We start from the raw sequence: 19,771 nt of genomic DNA, 5'->3' as shown, positions 1-19,771 counted from the left end.
GGGCAGGAGTGGGGAGAGGGATCGGAGCAGTCAGGGGACAGGGAGCAGAGGGGTTTAGATGGGTCGGGAGTTTTGGGGGGGGCTGTCAGGGGGTGGGGAGTGGTTGGATGGGGCGTGGGAGTCCCAGGGGTCTGTCTGGGGGTGGGGGTGTGGATAAGGGTTTGGGCAGTCAGGGGACAGGTAGGGGGTAGAGTCCTAGGGGGCCAGTTAGGATGTGGGGAAGGTCTCAGGAGGGGGCAATCAGGGGACAAGGAGCAGGGAGGCTTAGGTAGGGGGTGGAGTCCTGGGGGGCAGTTAGGGGCAGGGGTCCCAGGAGGGGCAGTCAGGGGACAAGGCGTGGGGGGGAGGGTTGGAGGTTCTGAGGGGGCAGGAAGTGGGAGGGAGTGGAAGGGGCAGGGGCGGGGTTAGGGCAGGACAGGGGCGGGGCTAGGGCGGGGCTCCTCCCGTCCTCTTTTTTGATTGTTGAAATATGGTAACCCTAGGGAAATGCATGAATGAGTGAGACAGGCTGATGAATAAGAGTTCAGCTTTGGGCCCTATGCACCAGCAATGGGTGCTCTGGCCAGGGAGATATTTACTAGAAGGGGGAAAGTGCATGGAAGTGCCTGTATTGCAGAGAGAGCAGTTTCACTGAGTCAAGTATGCTGTAGCTAGGATGAGAGAGATGGTCAGCACCAAAGGATTCATCTCAAGGGATTTGGATTGTAGACTTGTAGTGGAAGAGGTTGGAGAGGGTTGTACATAGCTTGTATGACGCAAACAGGACAGCAAAGTGCAAGGAGAAGGAACGATTCCTTCCAGTGCATCCTTACAAATGCTAGGGCATCACAGGGACTAGGTAGGAAGAACTCAAGGGGATGTTGCAGCAAGACAATCATGAGTGCGATTTGGTAGCAGTTACAGCAATATAGCGGGATGATTCCTGTGACAGTTGTATCAGCAAAGGGAGACACATTCTGTACAGGAGGGAGAGAGGAGGGGAGACAGCTGCGGGTGTTACACCAAGGACTCGTATACAAGCAAGGAAATACAGATAGAAAATAAAAAAGCCATCTCCAGAAGACAAGGGGGAATTTACACACTGTTTTCTGGGGAAGAACTAATTTGATAGTTTACAAGGGCCAAGCCAAGCTATGGCTGGGCCAATAGTCGTACTGGAGATCTGAAACAACCGTTTTAGGATCAGCCTCATCCGACCCAACCCAGCAACTATTCTGTTACAACATAAGATCACGATGAGTGATGTCATCATGCTGTGATGCCAGTCTGCAACAGCTTGTTCTTCAGCAGGAGACCATTCCCGGAGTGCAACTGGAAGATGCTGTCTGGGTGCAGGGGAATGCCAGCTTTATCAAGAACACACATGCCTTCATTGCACAGGTGTTGCAGTGGCAGTCAGCACACAGGAGGTTAATAGCCTTTTGCTGCTCTTTTTTGCAAGATTGTAAATAGTCTAAGATTTGACTATTACATGTGTTCGTATTTAAAGTACCAAAGAATGTTTAGGGAAGCTCTGGATATATTCCCAAAGACACCGTCACCTTTGCACCCCTCCCTTCCTGAGCTGTACCCAATATAGCTTGGATGCAGTCCAGGCTCTGGGCCCTTGAGAGTGATGTAACCATTAGTAGTAGGCATCCTGGATTCATAAATCCTGCCAGATAAACTCGATTGCTTTTTGGATAGAATTATAACGTTAAAGGGCAAAGGAAATGGAGTGGGTGTAAAGACAGCTACTGACTCCTGTTGCAACCTTTTATATCTGTCTCAGCTCCATCGTCCAGTCGGTAGCAACATTGGCTTACTGCCCAAGCAGCACGCTTAGCCCCTCTCAACCGCAGGCTTTGCAAACAGAGCCCTATGGACACAGACACACAACCCTAATTACAAACCTTATTTTCAATTACCATTCTAAATCCAGAATGTATTATTGCTCCAGGACTCCTCTCTCTCCCTGGGGTGCACTGTTTCCCCCCCCCCTTCTTTCTTCCAAATAATTTCATAGTAAGTAATCTTGCATACCTGCAATCATTATTCCTTCTCAGAATATCTCCCCACTCCCCGAGTTCCACATCCTTCTCTGTACAGAGCATGCTGACTGCGATGAGCCAGGTTTCCCCCAGCTACAATATTTTATACCCTTCTGGGGCAATGTTCTCTTACTGATAGCATTGCGCTTAGTACCAATATCTTATCCTAGTCTAAAGTGTATCTGTGGGTTCCCTTGACACTCATACCTCAGTTATATCATCTAGAATACAAACATGATTAGGGCTATCAATGCTGATGTCCAGAGCATGTGGTGATCACCAGGGATAGTCAGGAAAAAATGTCCCTCCCTGGAATCGTATTGCAGACAGCTGCATTGTAGGTGTTTTATGCCTTTCTCTTAAGAATCGGGCCTGGAGACAGGATAAAGGAGTATGTGGCTCTGTTGATCTGGTCTGGGATGGTGATGCCTATGTCAACATCTCTTTTTTCCTAATCTGGGAAGTAGTGCTTTGTGTCTAGAGCAGGGTTTCTCAAATTTCATTGCACTATGATCCCCTTCTGACAACAAAAATTACTATACGATCCTGGGAATGGGGACTGAAGACCAAACCCCTCCGCCCCAGGCAGGGGGGCCAAAGTGGGAGCCTGAGCCCCACCCCGGGATGGGGGGGTGAAGACAAAGCTTGAGGGTTTCTGCCCTGGGTGGGTGGGAGCTGTAACCTGAGCCCCTCCACCCAGGGCTGAAATCCTCAGGTTTCGGCTCCAACTCTGGGCCGTGGGGCTCAGACTTTTGGCTTCAGCCCCAGGCCCCAGCAAGTCTAACACCAGCCCTGGTGACCCCATTAAAACAGGGTCACAACCCACTTTGGGGTCACAACCCACAGTTTGAGAACCGCTGGTCTAGAGTGTTGGGAAAGACGTAAACATTCCAAGGAGCTGGGATCCTTTCTCGGAGGCAGCCAAATGGATTGAAGGTGAATAGAGTTGGCCTGTATGCCTATGCTGCAATAAAAGACTTGTAGCACAGCCATGGTGGGCCCAGATCAGCTGGCTCAAGTTCACAGGACTTGGTCTGCAGGGCCATAAAATTGCAGTTTAGATGTTTGGGCTTGCGATCCCGTGGGTGGGTGGGGCATTAGATGCTTTTTCTAGTACTTAAGGCTTTTTGTTCCTGCCTCTTGTCCTTTTCCCTCTATCTCCTTACCCATTAGCTAGGGAGAGGGAATGGTAACACCTTTGCTTGGTACAGCATGATGTAGTTGTGACGGGTTGGATCACAGAAACCCCCTGGGAGCTGCCACCTGATGTGCCAAGACTACTTCTGCCCCCTGTTTTCCATGCCAGCTCGGGACCCCAGCACCCTGTCTTGCTGAGCCAGACATTCCCATCTGCTCCAACACAGACCCAAGGTCTGAATTATTTGCCCCAAAGCTGCAGGTTTACCTGAAAGCAGCTAACAGAAGTGTTCCTGTCTTTAACACTTAGATGTCCAACTTCCAATGGGGTCTAAACCCAAATAAATCCGTTTTACCCTGTATAAAGCTTATAACTCATAAATTGTTCGCCCTCTGTAACACTGATAGAGAGATATGCACAGCTGTTTGCTCCCCCAGGTATTAATACATACTCTGAGTTTATTAATAAGTAAAATGTGATTTTATTAAATACAGAAAGTAGGATTTAAGTGGTTCCAAGTAGTAACAGACAGAACAAAGTAAGTCACCAAGCAAAATAAAATAAAATGCGCAAATCTATGTCTAATCAAACCAAATAATCTCACCCTTAGAGATGCTTCAGTAAGTTTTTTTCATCTGACTGGACCCCTTCCAGGCCTGGGCACAATTCTTTCCCCTGGTACAGCTCTTGTTCCAGCTCAGGTGGTAGCTAGGGGATTCTTCATGATGACGCCTCTCTCCTCTTTGTTCTGTTCCTCCCCTTTATATATCTTTTGCATAAGGCGGGAATCCTTTGTCCCTCTCTAGGTTTCCACCCCCTCCTACTCAATGGAAAGACACCAGGTTAAAGTAGGGTGACCAGATGTCCTGATTTTATAGGGACAGTCCCGATATTTGGGGCTTTGTCTTATATAGGTGCCTATTACCCCCAACCCTCTTCCCAATTTTTCATACTTACTATCTGGTCACCCTAGGTTAAAGATGGATTCCAGTTCAGGTGACATGATCACATGTCACTGCAAGACTTCATTGCCCACTTGCCAGCACACACACTTACAGGAAAACTTACAGGTAAAACACACCCATCTGCAGACAGTGGTCCTGGTTAATGGGAGTCATCAAGATTCCAAACCACCATTAATGGCCCACACTTTGCATAATTACAATAGGCCTGCAGAGTTATATTTCATATTTCTACTTTCAGATACAAGAGTGGTACATTTATACAAATAGGATGATCATACTCAGTAGATAATAAGCTTTGTAATGATACCTTACAAGAGACCTTTTGCATGAAGCATATTCCAGTTACATTATATTCACTCATTATCAAATTTTTATAAAATCATATAGACTGCAACGTCACAGTAGTTGGTTCAATTTTGCTACTTTTGTTCTGTCTCACCATGTTCACTTGAATGTTTGGTTTTCACAGGCCCGCAAGGCAAAGCGGCAGATTGATTTCTGGGGGGGCTGGGGAGAATGGAGCGAGTGCAGTCGGAGCTGTGGTGGGGGCATCAGCTTTCGGCAGCGGCGCTGCTACTCGCAAAGGTGAGGGCTTTCTTCTTTTTATATTACCACGCTCTTTCTCCTCCCATAAGAGGCATCACCAGGTAGCTCAGGGTAGCTTTCTAATGTCTCTTGGTGAAATGACCTGTCAATCACCTACCAAAGAAAGTTTGACCTCTCTTATTCCCTGCATGGAAACAAGGCTAAATCTGTTTTCTGGAAGGCATCTCTAATAAGCAGCTATCCCCCAGAAGAGTTCATCTAGATGAAGTGGAATATAGTGTATAGAGATAAGATGAAACTGGGAGGCAGAGTTTGGATCCAGAATGGGGCCAGATCCTCAGCAAGTGTAAATCCTCATTGCTCCATTAGCCTCAATAGAGCTTCACCAATTTACACCAGCCTAGGAGCTGACCTTAGGTTTCTTTTATTAGGGTTTGGAGTGTGGCTTCAAAGCTGAACAAGGCTAAAATTTGATTTTGGTGATGCCAAAATTGCATCAGCTTTTCTGTCAAAATTTCAGCCCAAATATCTTAAATCTTGAGAAACCAGCTGTTCCCACTGGATCCAGAAAATAGGCCTTTTCCAGTTTTCAGCCCTAGCCACAGCTAAAATTATGGTGGTGGGTTCAGATCCAGGGGAACAAATCCAAACTGATACACATTCAAGGTGGATTGAGGGGGGTTCTTATCTGAGGTTACAGTTTGGGGCCATCTCTAATATATAATGGAGTCAGAGTAAAAACTCTATTATATAGGAAGCTTTTCACATAGTTTTCGTTATAAACCTGATGGGGCTTTTCCTCTAACTTTCTGAACAGGCTGGGCTCTCTTCAGTCTGAAATGCCCATGCTAGAGGAGAATGGCATCATTGGAAAGTTTGAGGTTAATTGGACAAGAAAAGTTGTGTTTGGGGCACAAGTTTGATATGGCAAAAGGGTGTCTTTCTGGCCAGGATTATGGTGCCCTATGGGGAAAATGTGCACACCCCTGTGCCTATCATTCTCCTGCGGGCTGAAAGCAGTGTCTATGCTAAGATTTTTCAGACCAGAGCTGGTGGGAAATTTTCCATTGGAATGATTTTTGATGACAGAATGTTAACAGTGCCTAAGATATGTCCACATGACAGCTTCCTTTGGTGAGGCAGCACTTAATGGGAATCATGGGTGTAAAACTGATCTGGCCAGAAAAGGGAAATCCCTTCCTGCAAAAAAAAATTTACATTTTCGAAAAACATTTCATCCCAAATTGGGACAAAAAGTCCCCCCCCCCCCCCCCCCCCCCGGAAGGGATTCCCAGAAAAATTCTGATTGTCCATCAGGAAAATTGAAACAACCTCTCTGCCGGAGAGGCTCTTGTCAATTTCATTTTCTGCTTCAGGGAGAAAGTAAAATTAACAAGAGCCTTCCAGGCAGGCTGTTGGCAACTGAGTGCTCAGGCGTTCCTGTTTCCCAGTGCTCAGCCTTCCTGCCACCTGCCCTACCTGGCTGTCTCTCTGGTGAGGAAGCTGAGCCGCCCTGGTTCTCTTCTCCTTGCTGCCGGGCTACCAGAGAGAGGAGGTGGTGAGGCTAAGAGCCAGGAAGTCAGAGAACAGGGGCACTTGGCCTCTGGCAGCCTCAGTCAGATTCTCTTAGATTAAATCCTTCGGTTCTCCCCAAATGGAATTGTTCTGGAAATCCCTTCCCGTGAAGAATTTTGAATTTTTGATATCAGGACAATTTCTCTCCCCCCCCCCCCCCCCCAATGACATTTTTCACAGGAGGGGATTTCTATTTTCTGGCCTCTATTTCAGACCCATGATTCCCAACAGGTGCTGCTTTACCACCAGAAGCCATAAGGTGGCCATTGTTCAGGCACTGTTAACATTGTGTCATCTAACCTCTGAGCAGGGGTAGATGGTAACAATGACTGAACCTCCCTGAGCAGGTATAGCTGCCCCCATTGATAATGATAGGTCTAAAAACTTTCTGTAGACATAGCCAAAAAGAACACAAGCTGAAGTAGGCAGTCTCCCTTCTGCCCCCTTTGGCTCCTCAATCTCCTTTTAAAATAGGCTTTTTATAAGAGTTCTGATTGTTCTGCAATATTTCAAAAAAACAAAATCTCCAAGCATGCCTCTTCCCTTTGCTTCATGATCTGGACTGTCTCGCTCTGTGCTGACTCAGCATTCCTGGAGACCCACCTTGCTGTGTCACAAGTGCTGAGATGATGGACCAAGAGAGAAGCAGGAGGGGTACAACCCAGGGCAAATTAGCCACTGAGCCAATGGGCTGTGTCCAGAGTCCCGGCCAATTTGGGGACCCCCCGGAAAAATGGACACCCCCACGTCCCGACCCACTTCACCTGCCTGCCAGGTGGGACAGGGGCTTGCCCTGCTCCCGCCAGGAAGTGGGGTCGGGATGTGGGGACTTGCCCTGCTCTGCCCACCTGGAGCTCCTGCTGGGGATGACCCCATGCCTGGACCCCGCTCCCACGCAGTGCCCGGCGTGGGGGGCCAGGGCAGGGCAAACCCCTGCACCCTGACCCCATTTCCCCAGCAGGAGGTCTGGGGGTGGGGTTGGAGAACTGCAGGGTGGAGAGAGGCCCCCACTTGCTCTGGCTCAGGATCCCACAAATCCCTAATCCGCCTCTGGGTACAACAGATGGCTTTTTCAAATCCAATTTCTCCCTGGATATGAACTTGTTAGGCATTGAGCTGTATCCCTCTCATTTTGAAGCGTCAGATATAGAATCAGGGAAGATGGTTACCTCCCTTCCCTTTGGCCATTCTGTTCTTCCAGCTAATGAGTCCCATAACAGCAGGAATGTAAATGGCAGGGTAGTTTGAAGTGTGCGTGCACGCTGACTTCATATCCATTGCCACCCCACCCACTCTTCCTGCTCACCCCCAGGTAGACATGCTGTATCACACAGGTGCTGTTAGAGACATCAAGCTTTGTGTTCATAAAAAGCCTGACAAAGAATAAAAGAATCTGCCTCCACTAATTGGTGGGGAAAAAACATTGCCCCCAGAAAATTTAAAAACCACCCTGTGGTAATACATAGTGTATATACTACCTGTATCTATAACAAGATTACAGCAAGAGAATGTGCTGAAAGATGCCAGGTTCAGTATTGTAGGAAAGAAATAGGATATCTTAGGTTGTTAGCTCTTTGGGACAGGGAATGTGTCTTAGTGCTGCATGCTGTGTGCAAAGTGCTGATAAATTCACTGTGTTACCTGGGAGATTATTAATAAATAGCAATGGGGATGATATTTACAATCTCTTCAGAACTACTTCATGTTGTTTCTCTGTCTTTCAGGACAGATGGTGGGTCTAACTGTATTGGACCAACTCGAAACTATCGCTTGTGCAATATTCAGGTACAGTGCTCAGTACATTCTCTCCTTCCTGCTGCTTCCTCTCCCGGAGGAGCTTAATTTTCTTCAGAAGCCATGTGCTGAGCCCTGTCAGTGCCAGTGGGATTCTTCTCCTCCCCAGGAGCACCAGAGCCAGTATTGCTGGTGAACACTGTTTGCCTGGGGACGCTCACAGGTGATTAGGCCCCAGGCTAGAATTTGTGCCCTTGTGCAATAGATTCTGGGCACATACCAACTCTGTTTGATGATTGCAGCATGTAGATATTAGTATAGTTACAATTATCTCACCCTCAGTTTTCTGAAAACCCCAGTGTCTGCTCACTACACTGAGAATTCCTTCTATTATCCAGAGCCTATTCAGAGGTTCCCAACACATACGGGGCATCAAGGTTGCATTTGAGAGACTACGGGGAGCAGAGAGAGCAGGAAGACAATATGAGAAAAGGTTTAGGGCTCTGGGTCTGAATCCTTTGACTATGAGATGGATCTGGTTTATTATGGACAACGTCATGGAAAGAAATCAGGGAGCACTCATACTGTTGATGTTCATGGTTCTAGCTTGATAGTCATCCAAAGACCTTCTGTCTGGGAAGAAGCAGTTCCCTAATCACCTGCTTTAAGATAAGAATGAAGCTGGCCTGACCTGGAGACAGTGTAATGCGCTGTCATGTGTCAGAGCTGCATTCAGGAGTGACTTGGTCATTGCCAGTCTGTGGGGAAGCTGTGAGGAACACACCCCAGTGAGATCCTTTCCTTTACCTCCCTCCTCCCTGTGAGAATGCTGTGCGATTGGGTTCTCTCTTCCCCCACAGAGCTGCCCTGAGGGCTCCAGAGACTTCCGAGCAGAGCAGTGTGCTGAGTTTGATGGAACAGAATTCCAAGGAAAGAGATACAAGTGGCTGCCTTATTATGGAGGTAATGGATACAAGGTTTTAAACTTGTTTGATTTGTGGGTGTTTGGCTTTGCCTGAAAGTAGGGGGTCTCTGTCTGGAAAGAGTCCTAAATGCATAGGTGTCTGTCCGGAGGGGTCCTCTTCTGGAACAGCTATAGGTGTCTGTTGGAATGGACCATCTTCCAGAACAATTGCACAAGCGCTCTGGCAAGGGCTGCCTTTGAGGCACAGAAATCTATAGCTCCAGCAGCTGTTCAACACCTTTTGATAATCAGGCAAAAGGTATCTCAGATTGGACCCCCCAAAAATAAAGCTCTTCAAGTTAGTGAACGCTGCCAAAAATCTTGCTGCATGTGGCTTGCTCAAGGACACTCAGAGAACCAAGTTTAGAGGCAGGAATAGAAATCAGAAGTCCTAACTCTCTGCTCTAACCACTGGACTCTGCTGTCTTCCATATTCACTCAGCCAGCTCTGAGTTATTGGGTTTTTTAAAGCTTACCTGAAGAATTTCATTCTTTGTTGATATGTTACTGGTGTTCTTCTGTGTTAACATTTGTTCTCTCTGAAAAGCCTCGTACTACATGGGAACGTATTCTGTAGGAACCAGTCATTAATGTTAATAGCAATCCACTCCTCAGGGCCTAATCCCACATTTCAGGTTCAGGCTCATGGTGTGTTTGTAAGGGATTAACCATGTCATGTGACACCTGCTATTTTCTTCCCTTCCAGCTCCCAATAAATGCGAGTTAAACTGTATTCCCAAGGGAGAGAACTTCTACTACAGGCACAAGGAAGCAGTGGCTGATGGGACGCCCTGTGAGCCAGGCAAACGGGATGTTTGTGTCGAGGGAGTCTGCCAAGTAAGTCATCCTACCACCTCATCCCTTTTCTATGAGAGAGAGTGGGTGTATGTCAGTCTTCTTGGCATTTCCCTTTGTCCTATCCAGCCCTTCCCAAACGATGCCCTTGTTATCCAACAACACAGCAAATGCATTTGGTTTCTAGGGAACTGAGGAAGAGTGGGGAGCATGTACATATATTTCTGTGGACTCTTGGGGAGAGTTAACCACCAGCCCAATCACCCACCCTTTCTACTGCACCCGGAGCTATCTAGTTTATCCTCCTCCTAGTGATCAGTCTAGGCCCTGGCCTTTTCTTTCTCCATCCCACCCCATGCTCTGGTTTTGGTTTAAGCACATTAATGGCATTGTTTTCTGACAGGCTGTCGGCTGTGACGACATGCTCAATTCTGCCAAGAAGGAAGATAAGTGCCTGCAGTGTGGAGGGGATGGCAGAGCCTGTTACGAAGTGAAGGGCACTTTTGATGTGCTCAGCCTCCCCAAAGGTACAGTAGTCTGGATTTTCTAGAAGGATGAACAGGGGAGAAGGACAGAGTAAACCTGGTCTCATTTTGACCCGTTGCATGGAGCTGGTGGAGTTATCTGCTCTCTCTGTTTACTGAGGCCATGAGACCAGTGCACTCATCCAACCCACCCATACAGCAGGCTAGAGCTAGAAAACATAATGACCACCTCTATTGGGGGGGTCCCCTCCTATTTCCCACTGCAGCCCTAAGGTTCTCCCACTCCCCCTCTCTTAGTCTCTTGTAGATGCCACAACTCTTCTAGACGAGAGAGGTTCCATTGAACTGTCCCTCAGAGCATGCCTGCTGGAAGTGCTCTTTGCAATGCAGCTGGTTACCCAAGGTCTGCAGAACCCCCCAAAGGAGTGGGAGACTGGGACCAGGACTTGGAACCTGGCTCTCCCACATTTGGCTGGCTCTGAACTACTTCAGCCTAATGATTGCACTGGGATGAATCTTTGTCTGCAGAGTTTCAATCTGATGCATTTTGAAATGTCCGAGATAGGAAACGCTGAAAATTAGGGTTGTAATGGAAGCCCAAACAGGCCCCTAACTGTATTGTTTTCAGAGTGCAATGCTGTGATAATGCTGCTCTTAGATGTATTTTAGCCATGAAGTGGGTGGACTACTCCATGAGTGAAACAAATCTGGGTGCAGCCATCCTAAAATTAATGAAGCTGCAACAGCTGGATTGAGTTCTTTCCAGTTATCTCATAACTCATCCATGCAGCCACTAGTGCAGCTGGGGACAGCTCCCACTCACATGGGCAAGCCTCTCACATCCTCCATCACTGTCTGTCAGTACCTTGACCAACTTCCTTCATTTTCTTCAGGTTACAATCAAATCTTCATCGTTCCCATGGGAGCCACAAGCCTCCGCATTAAGGAAGTTAGGCCCAGCAGGAACTTCCTGGGTAAGACAGACATTGTAATGAATGTAGGAATGGACTCAAGCCACAGAATTCTATTCTGACTTCCAACACACCAGAGTTCAGGGGCATGTGGGGCAGAAGCTTGGGCCTGCCCCCTGCAAAGGGAGGAGCTGGGCACAAAGTTCAGTTCTAAATCCAGGTTCGGATATTGAACACAATTAGAGAACTAGGGAACTAGAGAATTCAGACCTGGGACTCGGACTTGGCCCAGCACCACTACTGTGATTCTACATATGTGAGGATAAAAAGACCAAGCCCTATTTAAACCTTCTGCCTGGAACTTCTAAGAGTCTGACAAACATGGCAAAGTTTGAGTTGGGGTTTGTCTGTTTGCCACAAAGCTTGGTAAAGTCAAATCCAAACTTCTGCCACTCCTGCTTTAGGGATGGGCTCCCAGCACACAGGCCTCTTCTGAGCTGGCCAGTTCCCTGTGCATTAGGCCCTATCTTCCCCATGCTCTATGGATGGATTCCTGACATGCTCTTGTACAGTACAAACACGGCAGAGTTTTCATTACGGTGTCAAAATGTTCTCTGCCACATTGCAACACAAACACCTTTGCCTACCAAACAGAACATGCAATAATCAGGTGGGGAATGGAGCATACGGCAAGGGCTGCAATGGAATCTGTGGTAAAGAGTTGGACCCTGCAGTGAAAAAGGCTCACCGTGCAGAAAATCAGAGAGCCTGAGCAAGGAAGCAGGGAGCATCAGTGGGGCTAGAATGTTGTCACAGGATAATGATTTCCTACAGGAACTTGATTTGACTTGGCATTTGTTGAAAACAAACACCGAAGGGAAACACACATGTTTATCTCCAATGCAGAAGGTACTGAATACAAGAGGGCATTCATTTCCCGTGAGTTACCATGTTTGATGCACCCATTGCCACTGTCTAATGGACACTGGTACGTTAGCCCAGGAGTTACTCTCCGCTTTTAGGAAGGTTGTGGTGCTTGTGTGAGGAAGCTGGGTTTCAAGTGGCTGAACTGAGGGCTTCGTGAGTTGCTGATGTCCTGTGAGATCTAGAGCAGATCGTAAAGCCATGTTATATGGCATCTGGTTGAAGTGGTGTCAGCGTGTCATGTGAATAGTGGATCTTCCAACCCATTCATCCCCCACCTCCTCTCTTGTGCCCTGCGGCTTTGTCCAGCCATCAAGAATGTGCAGGGGGAATACTATCTGAATGGGCACTGGACGATTGACTTCAGCCGAGACCTGCATATTGCTAGCACAGTTGTGCACTACGATCGAGGCTCTGAAGGGGACCTGGCCCCTGAGCTGCTTCACTCCAGGGGTCCCACCACTGAGCCCTTAGTCATTGAGGTGAGCAGCTGTGTTTATCCTCTCTTAATGTCATCGTGCTCTGGTTGTAGGTCTTGGGCTGCACATCACATTTTGCAGAGATGATGTGCTTGGTTTCTACAGGATAATGTCAGTAGATGACAGGGGAAGTGATACACCTGTACTGAGCCCAGTGAGCAGGGATATCACCAGGGCCAGCCTTATGATCTGTGGGGCCTTCCCCTGTAAGAAGGGGAACTATCAAGCCATGTTCACACCACTGTCTGCTCTGGTCCTGTTGCCAGAGAGGCAGTAGGAGGAGACCTGGTAGTGACTAGCTGTCTCTTCTTTCTGATCAAGAAGCTAAAGAAGATAATGGGGGAAGCTCATGAATTAAAGATCTGGTATAGGATGGGGGTACCCAAGTAGCTATTCATTATGCTTGTGTGTAAGGCCAGCCCAGGATACCACCTGCTGCCTATTAGAGGATCAGCACAATCAACCAGCTCTGAGGAATATGCATGCTCTCTCTTCACTGGAAAGAGTGCTCTAAGTCTTAGAGTCTAAGATGTATTAGGGAGGAAACAAAGCACACAAAATAAATGGCGAATGAACAGAGGGGTGCAGGGAGCAGAAGGGGGAGTTTACCTTGCATGGATCCTAAGATAAGGACAGGAAGAGCAGCCAGGAGAGAGAGAAAATACTGTTTTGTTTTCTGGCTCTTACTTCATTCTCTTTCCTTTGCAGCTCATCAGCCAGGAGCCAAACCAGGGGGTGCAGTATGAATACTACCTGCCCGTGCAAGGGTACAGCTCGGGCTACAGCTGGAGCTATGGCTCTTGGAGTGATTGCAGCTCTGAGTGCGGCGGAGGTAAGATGGTTGGGGGCACCCTCACCAGCGGCAGACAGTACCCAATGCACAGCCAGTATCCGAAAGGGAGGACACTACATACTGCCATCTGAAAAGCTGTCAGTGGCCCCATCCGCAGGGCTGTCCCACAGAGAGATTAAGGAGCATTGGCAGCTGCAGTAGGCTATGAAGGGTCTGTGAATTGGAGGCCAGGCTGGGGGTCACTGCAGGATTGTTCCCTACATTCTGTTCTTCAATGCTTTGTCCAGTCTAGTTTCCTATGTCCTGAGTGATGGTGCTCCCACTGCTTCCCTTGGGGACAGTTTTCCAGACCAATAGATCTCTCTGTCAAGGATTTCTTCGTGACAGCCAACCTAAGTTTTCTTTGGTTTAGCTTCAGCCCTTTACACATAGTTCTGCCCCCTCGAGCCACCCAAAACACATCCTCACCAAGCCCATCTCCTTGCTGCTCCACCCCCACGTGACTTAACCTGCCACCTCTAGTGCCTCCATATGGAGCATCCATCCAGCAGAGAGGCTGCCAGAGCTCCCCTGTGGTCACGCCATGTACACGTCAACACACTCATGGATTCTCAATGAAAACCAGTTTCATAGTATGCTGAGCTCCTGCCTGCCCTTTCTCACCTTCTTTGCTGCAGTGACTTACCTCTCTTGCCCATAATATGAGTTCAAGGATGCCTCTGTAGAAGGTGACATCACCTCCCTTGCTGTTATAATCCTGGAATAGGGATGCAGAGTTGCCCCTTTCCCCAGGGGCTGATCCACTTTCATCCTGGCTTAGACCCAGCCTCGTTGGGCTGACCCCCAGCTCTGCTATTGTAACAAGTCCATGTGTTGCAGACAATGGACACAATTACTAGATAAATTATGTCTGGCAGGGCACACCCCTCGGGGGCCAGGATTAGAATCCTGGTTCTTCAACTTCCAAAACACAGGGCACAGCCACCTGAGCTAAAGGAAAATTCCTTCCGGATCTCTTACCCTTCCAGTGGGCCCAGCCGGTATCTAGGGTAGGTACTTCTATAGCCTCTTTCACCAGAGTATTTGAGCACCTCACAATCGTTCGTGTGTTTATCCTTCCAACACCACCCTGGAGTGGAGTAATACTAAGATCCACATTTTACAGTTGGGAAGCTGAGACACAGAGAGTCCATGGAGCATCAGGGAATTGAATCCAAGTCTCTCAAGTCCTAGGCTACTGCCCTAACCACTGGACAATTTATGGGGGAACAAGTTGTATAGAGATTCCTGGAGTTGTACCTGGCCCAGTTCTCTCAGCAGCCTGCAGCTGCTGTGAGGGCTCCAGACTACCTCAGAAATGTGCCATTCCCCAAACCATTGGATTTAAATCTCTTTTATGGATGGGCCACTTTGACCAGAATATTCTTTTCCTCTTCTCCTTTAGGTTACCAGTCACGCCTGGTGTTCTGCACCATAGACAATGAAGCCTATCCAGACTATATGTGCAGGGACAAACCAAAGCCAGCCAATAACCGGACATGTGGGCTTCAAGCCTGTCCCCAGACAAAACGGTGAGACTTTCTCTTTCCACCTCTCTGGATTCTTCAACCCCTTTGTGAAGTATCTTGAGACCCAGGAAAAAGAATGCTGATTGCCTTCAGCTTCCTCCACTGCCACCCCAGTCTGGAGCTGATGAAAGAAACATACACTTCACATGTCAGTGGAAACAGATGTCTCTAGAGCACCCAGGGATAGTTGATACCTGAGCTGTGACTGGCAGAACAGTGGTCAATGGGACTTAGTGCCTTAGTCACTTTAGAAAGTGGGATACAGGCTGTCAACTTACCTTACTCTTCTCATTGGGGGTAGAGTACAGGGGTCAACTGGAGAGCGATCTGCTGTTGATTTGGTGGGTGGATCGATCTCAGGCCTTGGCTACACTTGCGAGTTACAGCGCTGTAAAACCGCTCCCAGCGCTGTAACTCACCCCCCGTCCACACTGGCAAGGCATTTGCAGCGCTGTATCTCCATGGCTGCAGCGCTGCATGTACTCCACCTCCCCGAAAGGAATAACAGTTGCTGAGGAGTGGCTGAGATGCTGGTGCTCCAGTGTAAACAGGGAGTTACCTTATTACGCAGTGATTGACCTCCGGAAACTCCCCATAATCCTTTTAAGTGAAGCTTCCTCTCCTTGTATTGTTGTGATGCCTCTCTTTGTTTTGTTGTGAACTCCGGGCTCCCAGAGCTGCTTATCAAAAAAACAAACACAGCTACTGTTTGCTGTGAATGCGTAGAGGCAGGCAGGAGGGGGTCCCTTTGGAACGCCCACAGCTAATGTTTGCTTGAAGAGAGAGGTGGCGCGTGGAGGGGGGGGGGAAGAGAGGGGGGTCCCTTTCCATGAGTGGCTGCTTATCTGGTCTGTGAGGGGAAAAAAACAAAGAGCTCTGTTTGCTTTCAGTGAGTGAGAGAGCGGTAGAGGAGGGAGGGGGGTCGGAACTTGCAAGGCAGGGTGCGTGTCCGCACTCCAAAAACCCACTCTCTCTCCCCCCACGCTCCCTGTCACACTCCACCCCACCCCCGTTTTGAAAAGCACGTTGCAGCCACTGCAATGCTGGGATAGCTGCCCATAATGCACCGCTCCCAATGCCGCTGCAAATGTAGCCATGACAGTGTGCTGGTAGCTGTCAGTGTGGACAGACTGCAGTGCTTTCCCTACTCAGCTGTACGAAGACAGGTTTAACTCACAACGCTGTACAGCTGTAAGTGTAGCCAAGGCCGCAGAGCATCAATCCGGCTGTAGTATAGATGTAGCCTTAGGCACTTTTGAAATGTTTTATCCAAGATGTGGGAATGGATTTCTGTGCCCATAAGGAATGGATCTACGTGGCCTGAGTCTGTGTCCAAAACCAGGGGCTCTCACTTTGCCTAGGTAGAGTTGCTGGAGATATTATCCTAGCCAAAGTGGGGGAAGGAGAAGGATTCACTTAGTGTTCATTCTTCCTTTCACTTAGAGCTGCAAATATAAGAGCGAGGGGAGTTAACTTGTTGCATTCCCCAGGTCCTGGCCCTTTCTGAGAGGGCTGAGCCCTGCAATCCTTCCTCCTATTGGGCTGTCAAGCTCCCCCTTCCATTGCACTTTCAGTTGGCTGCCACATGGCTCCAACTTGGGTATCCACAGCATGTACCATTTTATCACCCTGGTGTCACCTCTCTGAATATCCAGTGGAATTAGTGTGAGGCCTGTTGGAGCCCCTGTGTTTTGAGGGCACCTGGAGACCTGGGATCATTTCTGCCTACACAATAAGCTGTAGCTCTAGAATTCTAAATATTGCTTAAAGTCCTTTAAAACCTTTGTTCTGTGTATAAAGGATATCTTACATCTATCTGCCGGGAGTGTGGAGCCACAGCGGAGCCTGGAGCTCTCAAATGAAGAGGTAACAAGAAGGAGATAGAGATTATAGAAAGCAGAGCTTCAGCTATTCTCTGCCCACTTCCCACCTAGAAAATCTAGTTGCTTGGTGAACCCCACTGGGTGTTTCCATCCTTGGTGACGGTCTAGGATGGTGCTTTGCTTTTGATTCTCACCCCCCACAAATGATGGTGGAGGGTCCTGGGTACTAGAAAAGGGGAAGCTTTGCTCGGACACTGGTGAGCCCTACTGATGATTTGCTCTTCTGATGTGATTGTTGGAGGGGACAGTTCTTTGTATCTTTCTGTTTCTGACCCTGAAATAAGCATTGCCATTTCCCTTGGGCAAGGCGGCTGCTTTTGAAGATTTTTCTCAATTTGTCAAGATGATAAACTCGTATAGAAAGAAACAGAAATGGGGTAGGACTGCAGTGAATCAGATTATTTAATAACTAGTCAGAATGCCAAACTTCCTTTGTTGCAACCACAAGTTTCCTCCGAAGCTCTTCTCCCAACAGCATGTGCTCCAGTGCAGGCACAAAAGTGCCTGGGTGCAGTGTTTACTGCGATGATATGGCTCTCCACCATGGCACCGGAAGCAAAAAAGAGAAAAATTGTCCTCCCAGCAGACCACTCTACTAATGGCTGAGTGGGACTTACCACCATGTTGCCCTCTATTGTCAATAGGGTTGTCCTTAGGCATCTTCTTTCATAGCTTCAATCTCACAGGTCACCTCGGTTTACAGATGGCCTGTGATGAAAGAAGTGAGGCAGAAGATGCCTTGAGTACCAGTTGCAAAAGCCTCTGGGTGAATTTGGCCAACTATCATAAAGACCTTTTAACACAAGAGCGGCCATGCTGGGTCAGACCAAAAGTCCATCTAGCCCAGTATCGTGTCTTCCGACAGTGGCCAATGCTAGGTGCCCCAGAGGGAATGAACAGAACAGGTAATCATCAAGTGATCCATCCCCTGTCGCCCATTCCCAGCTTCTGGCAAACAAAGGCTAGGGACACCCTCCCTGCCCATCCTGGCTAATAGCCCTTGATGGACCTACCCTCCATGAACTTATCTAGTTCTTTTTTGAACCCTGTTATAGTCTTGGCCTTCACAACATCCTCTGGCAAGGAGTTCCACAGGTTGACTGTGCATTGTAAGTGCGTTTCTTTTGTTTATTTTAAACCTGCTGCCTATTAAGCATATTATGCTGTGGCTATGGGAAAATGAAGAATTGTTTTTTTAACTCCACTATAGCATCTGCAACATCTTGATCAGTGAATTTGTTTTGTGTGGTTAGCAGCCTGATTAATCTGGGCAGTCTGTGCCTGGCTGCTGATTCTTGTTGTGAGGGAATTTCTAGTTATTTTGCAGATTTAGACTGAGTTATTTGCATTCATGGCAGCACAAAATTATATCTTGTGGGGAACAAACACCAGGTCTTCTTTGCTCTGATTTCATCCTGTGGCACTCATTGAGGTACTGGAGGTGTTGGGGGAATTTTTAATCACAGTCTGTGACTTAATTCCATGTCCCTCCTGTTTGCTAAAGGACATTTGGGAAGAAGTAGGTCCATTGTTGGTGGAAATTGTCATTGCCTCCTTTGAAGATCACAAGTTGCCATCTGCTTTGAAGGACACTTGCATATGCCCTTTGCAAAAGAAACCATTGCTTGACATTAACAATATGAGCAATTATTTAACCATTTTAATCTTCCCTCTTTTGGGTAAGATAACTGAAAAGGTTGCAACAAGATGCTCTTATAGTATCTAGGTGCCCCAGATCTCCTTGGCCCTTGTCAGTTTGGTTGCAGACTTGTGTACGGTACGGAAACACAACTTGATGGATAATGAATGATCAGGTGTCCACACTAATACTATTAGATCTATCAACTGCCTTAATTGCAGTTGACTGTGAGTTGTTTATGACTGGTCTACAGTTAGTGTGACCAGACAGCAAGTGTACAAAATCGGGCCAGGCGGTGGGGGGATAATAGGAGCCTATATAAGAGAGAGACCCAAAAATCAGGACTGTCCCTATAAAATCAGGACATCTGGTCACCCTACCTACAGTCATAGGTAGGAATTGAGTGGCTGTGTTCCTTCCTGGCTGAGAGGACCCAGAGTTATATTGGGAAATTGCTCATTGACCTTGAAGGCATTCTTGTATAGGATTCTATTGTGTCGCTTCTCTTGCTCAGTAAATATATGGGACCCTTAGTGGAGTTAATGAGGAGGATGGGCTGAGGACTCAGTCTGGTTAAGATGAAGGTGATGATGACAGGCTGGGGGAACAAGTAGAAGGAGATGGCAAAAATTTTATCTGCCCTCTTGACTAATCAGTGGAGCTATTTTAGCTGGAGCTTACTTGGTTAACTGGAAGGTAGCTGACAGCAGGAAGTCCTCCATGAGCACCCCCTACCTCTGACTTTGGGCTCCACACACCACTGTGGTCCAAAATCATAGGCACCAACTCTGTGGGTGCTCTGGGGCTGGAGCACCCATGGAAAAAAAAATAGTGGGTGCTGAGCACCCATCGGCAAGCCCCTCCTCCCCTGGGGAGGCCCCCGGCGGGCCTCACCAATTAGCTCCTCCCCATCCCCCCAGCACCTTCCTCCTGCCGCGATCAACTGTTTGGCGGTGTGCAGGAGGAGGAGCGGGGGGCAGGAAGAGGCAGGGGAGAGGGTGGAATGGGGTGGGGTGAAGGCGGGGCTGGGTGACGTCAGGGGAGATTTCCCCAGATGCTGGGGAGTGGAAGGGCCCAAACCCTTCCGGCTGCTGGGACACTGCTCTGCAGCATGGTGGGCTGGTTGCTGCCTGAGAGAGTCTGGCTGGGGAGGTGGCTGCCTGGGCTTGAGTGCCAGGGATCGGGGACGAGTGAGCTGGAGCCCCCCCTCCCGGCACGTTTCCAACTCACTCAGCTGCGGTCCCTGGCGGCTGAGTCTGGGCAGAGAGCAGAAGCCGCCTCCCCAGCCAGGCTCTCTCAGGCAGCTGGCGGGCTGCAGGGCAGCAACCAGGAGGGGGCGACT

The 19,771-nt window shown here is 48.4% G+C and overlaps 1 protein-coding gene across 4 annotated transcripts in view; it reads left to right on the top strand.

Moving 5' to 3' along the window:
* PAPLN (papilin, proteoglycan like sulfated glycoprotein) overlaps nt 1-19,771 on the top strand; it is a 65,221-nt gene that overhangs the window by 18,932 nt on the left and 26,518 nt on the right. For 2 of the 4 annotated variants that reach the window (XM_034769238.1, XM_034769237.1), the window contains 11 exons: nt 4,603-4,718; nt 7,979-8,039; nt 8,849-8,951; nt 9,659-9,789; nt 10,151-10,274; nt 11,126-11,206; nt 12,377-12,549; nt 13,255-13,378; nt 14,784-14,910; nt 16,708-16,773; nt 17,846-17,899. In XM_034769238.1, coding sequence (XP_034625129.1) covers nt 4,603-4,718; nt 7,979-8,039; nt 8,849-8,951; nt 9,659-9,789; nt 10,151-10,274; nt 11,126-11,206; nt 12,377-12,549; nt 13,255-13,378; nt 14,784-14,910; nt 16,708-16,773; nt 17,846-17,899 — 1,160 coding nt within the window. The remainder of the gene's footprint in view (nt 1-4,602; nt 4,719-7,978; nt 8,040-8,848; nt 8,952-9,658; nt 9,790-10,150; nt 10,275-11,125; nt 11,207-12,376; nt 12,550-13,254; nt 13,379-14,783; nt 14,911-16,707; nt 16,774-17,845; nt 17,900-19,771) is intronic. The other 2 variants (XM_034769239.1, XM_034769240.1) reach the window with 2 other exon arrangements.

Source organism: Trachemys scripta, chromosome 4 (genome assembly GCF_013100865.1).
Source record: "Trachemys scripta elegans isolate TJP31775 chromosome 4, CAS_Tse_1.0, whole genome shotgun sequence".
Taxonomy (NCBI): domain Eukaryota; kingdom Metazoa; phylum Chordata; order Testudines; family Emydidae; genus Trachemys; species Trachemys scripta.
This window is presented reverse-complemented; position numbering and strand designations above follow the sequence as displayed.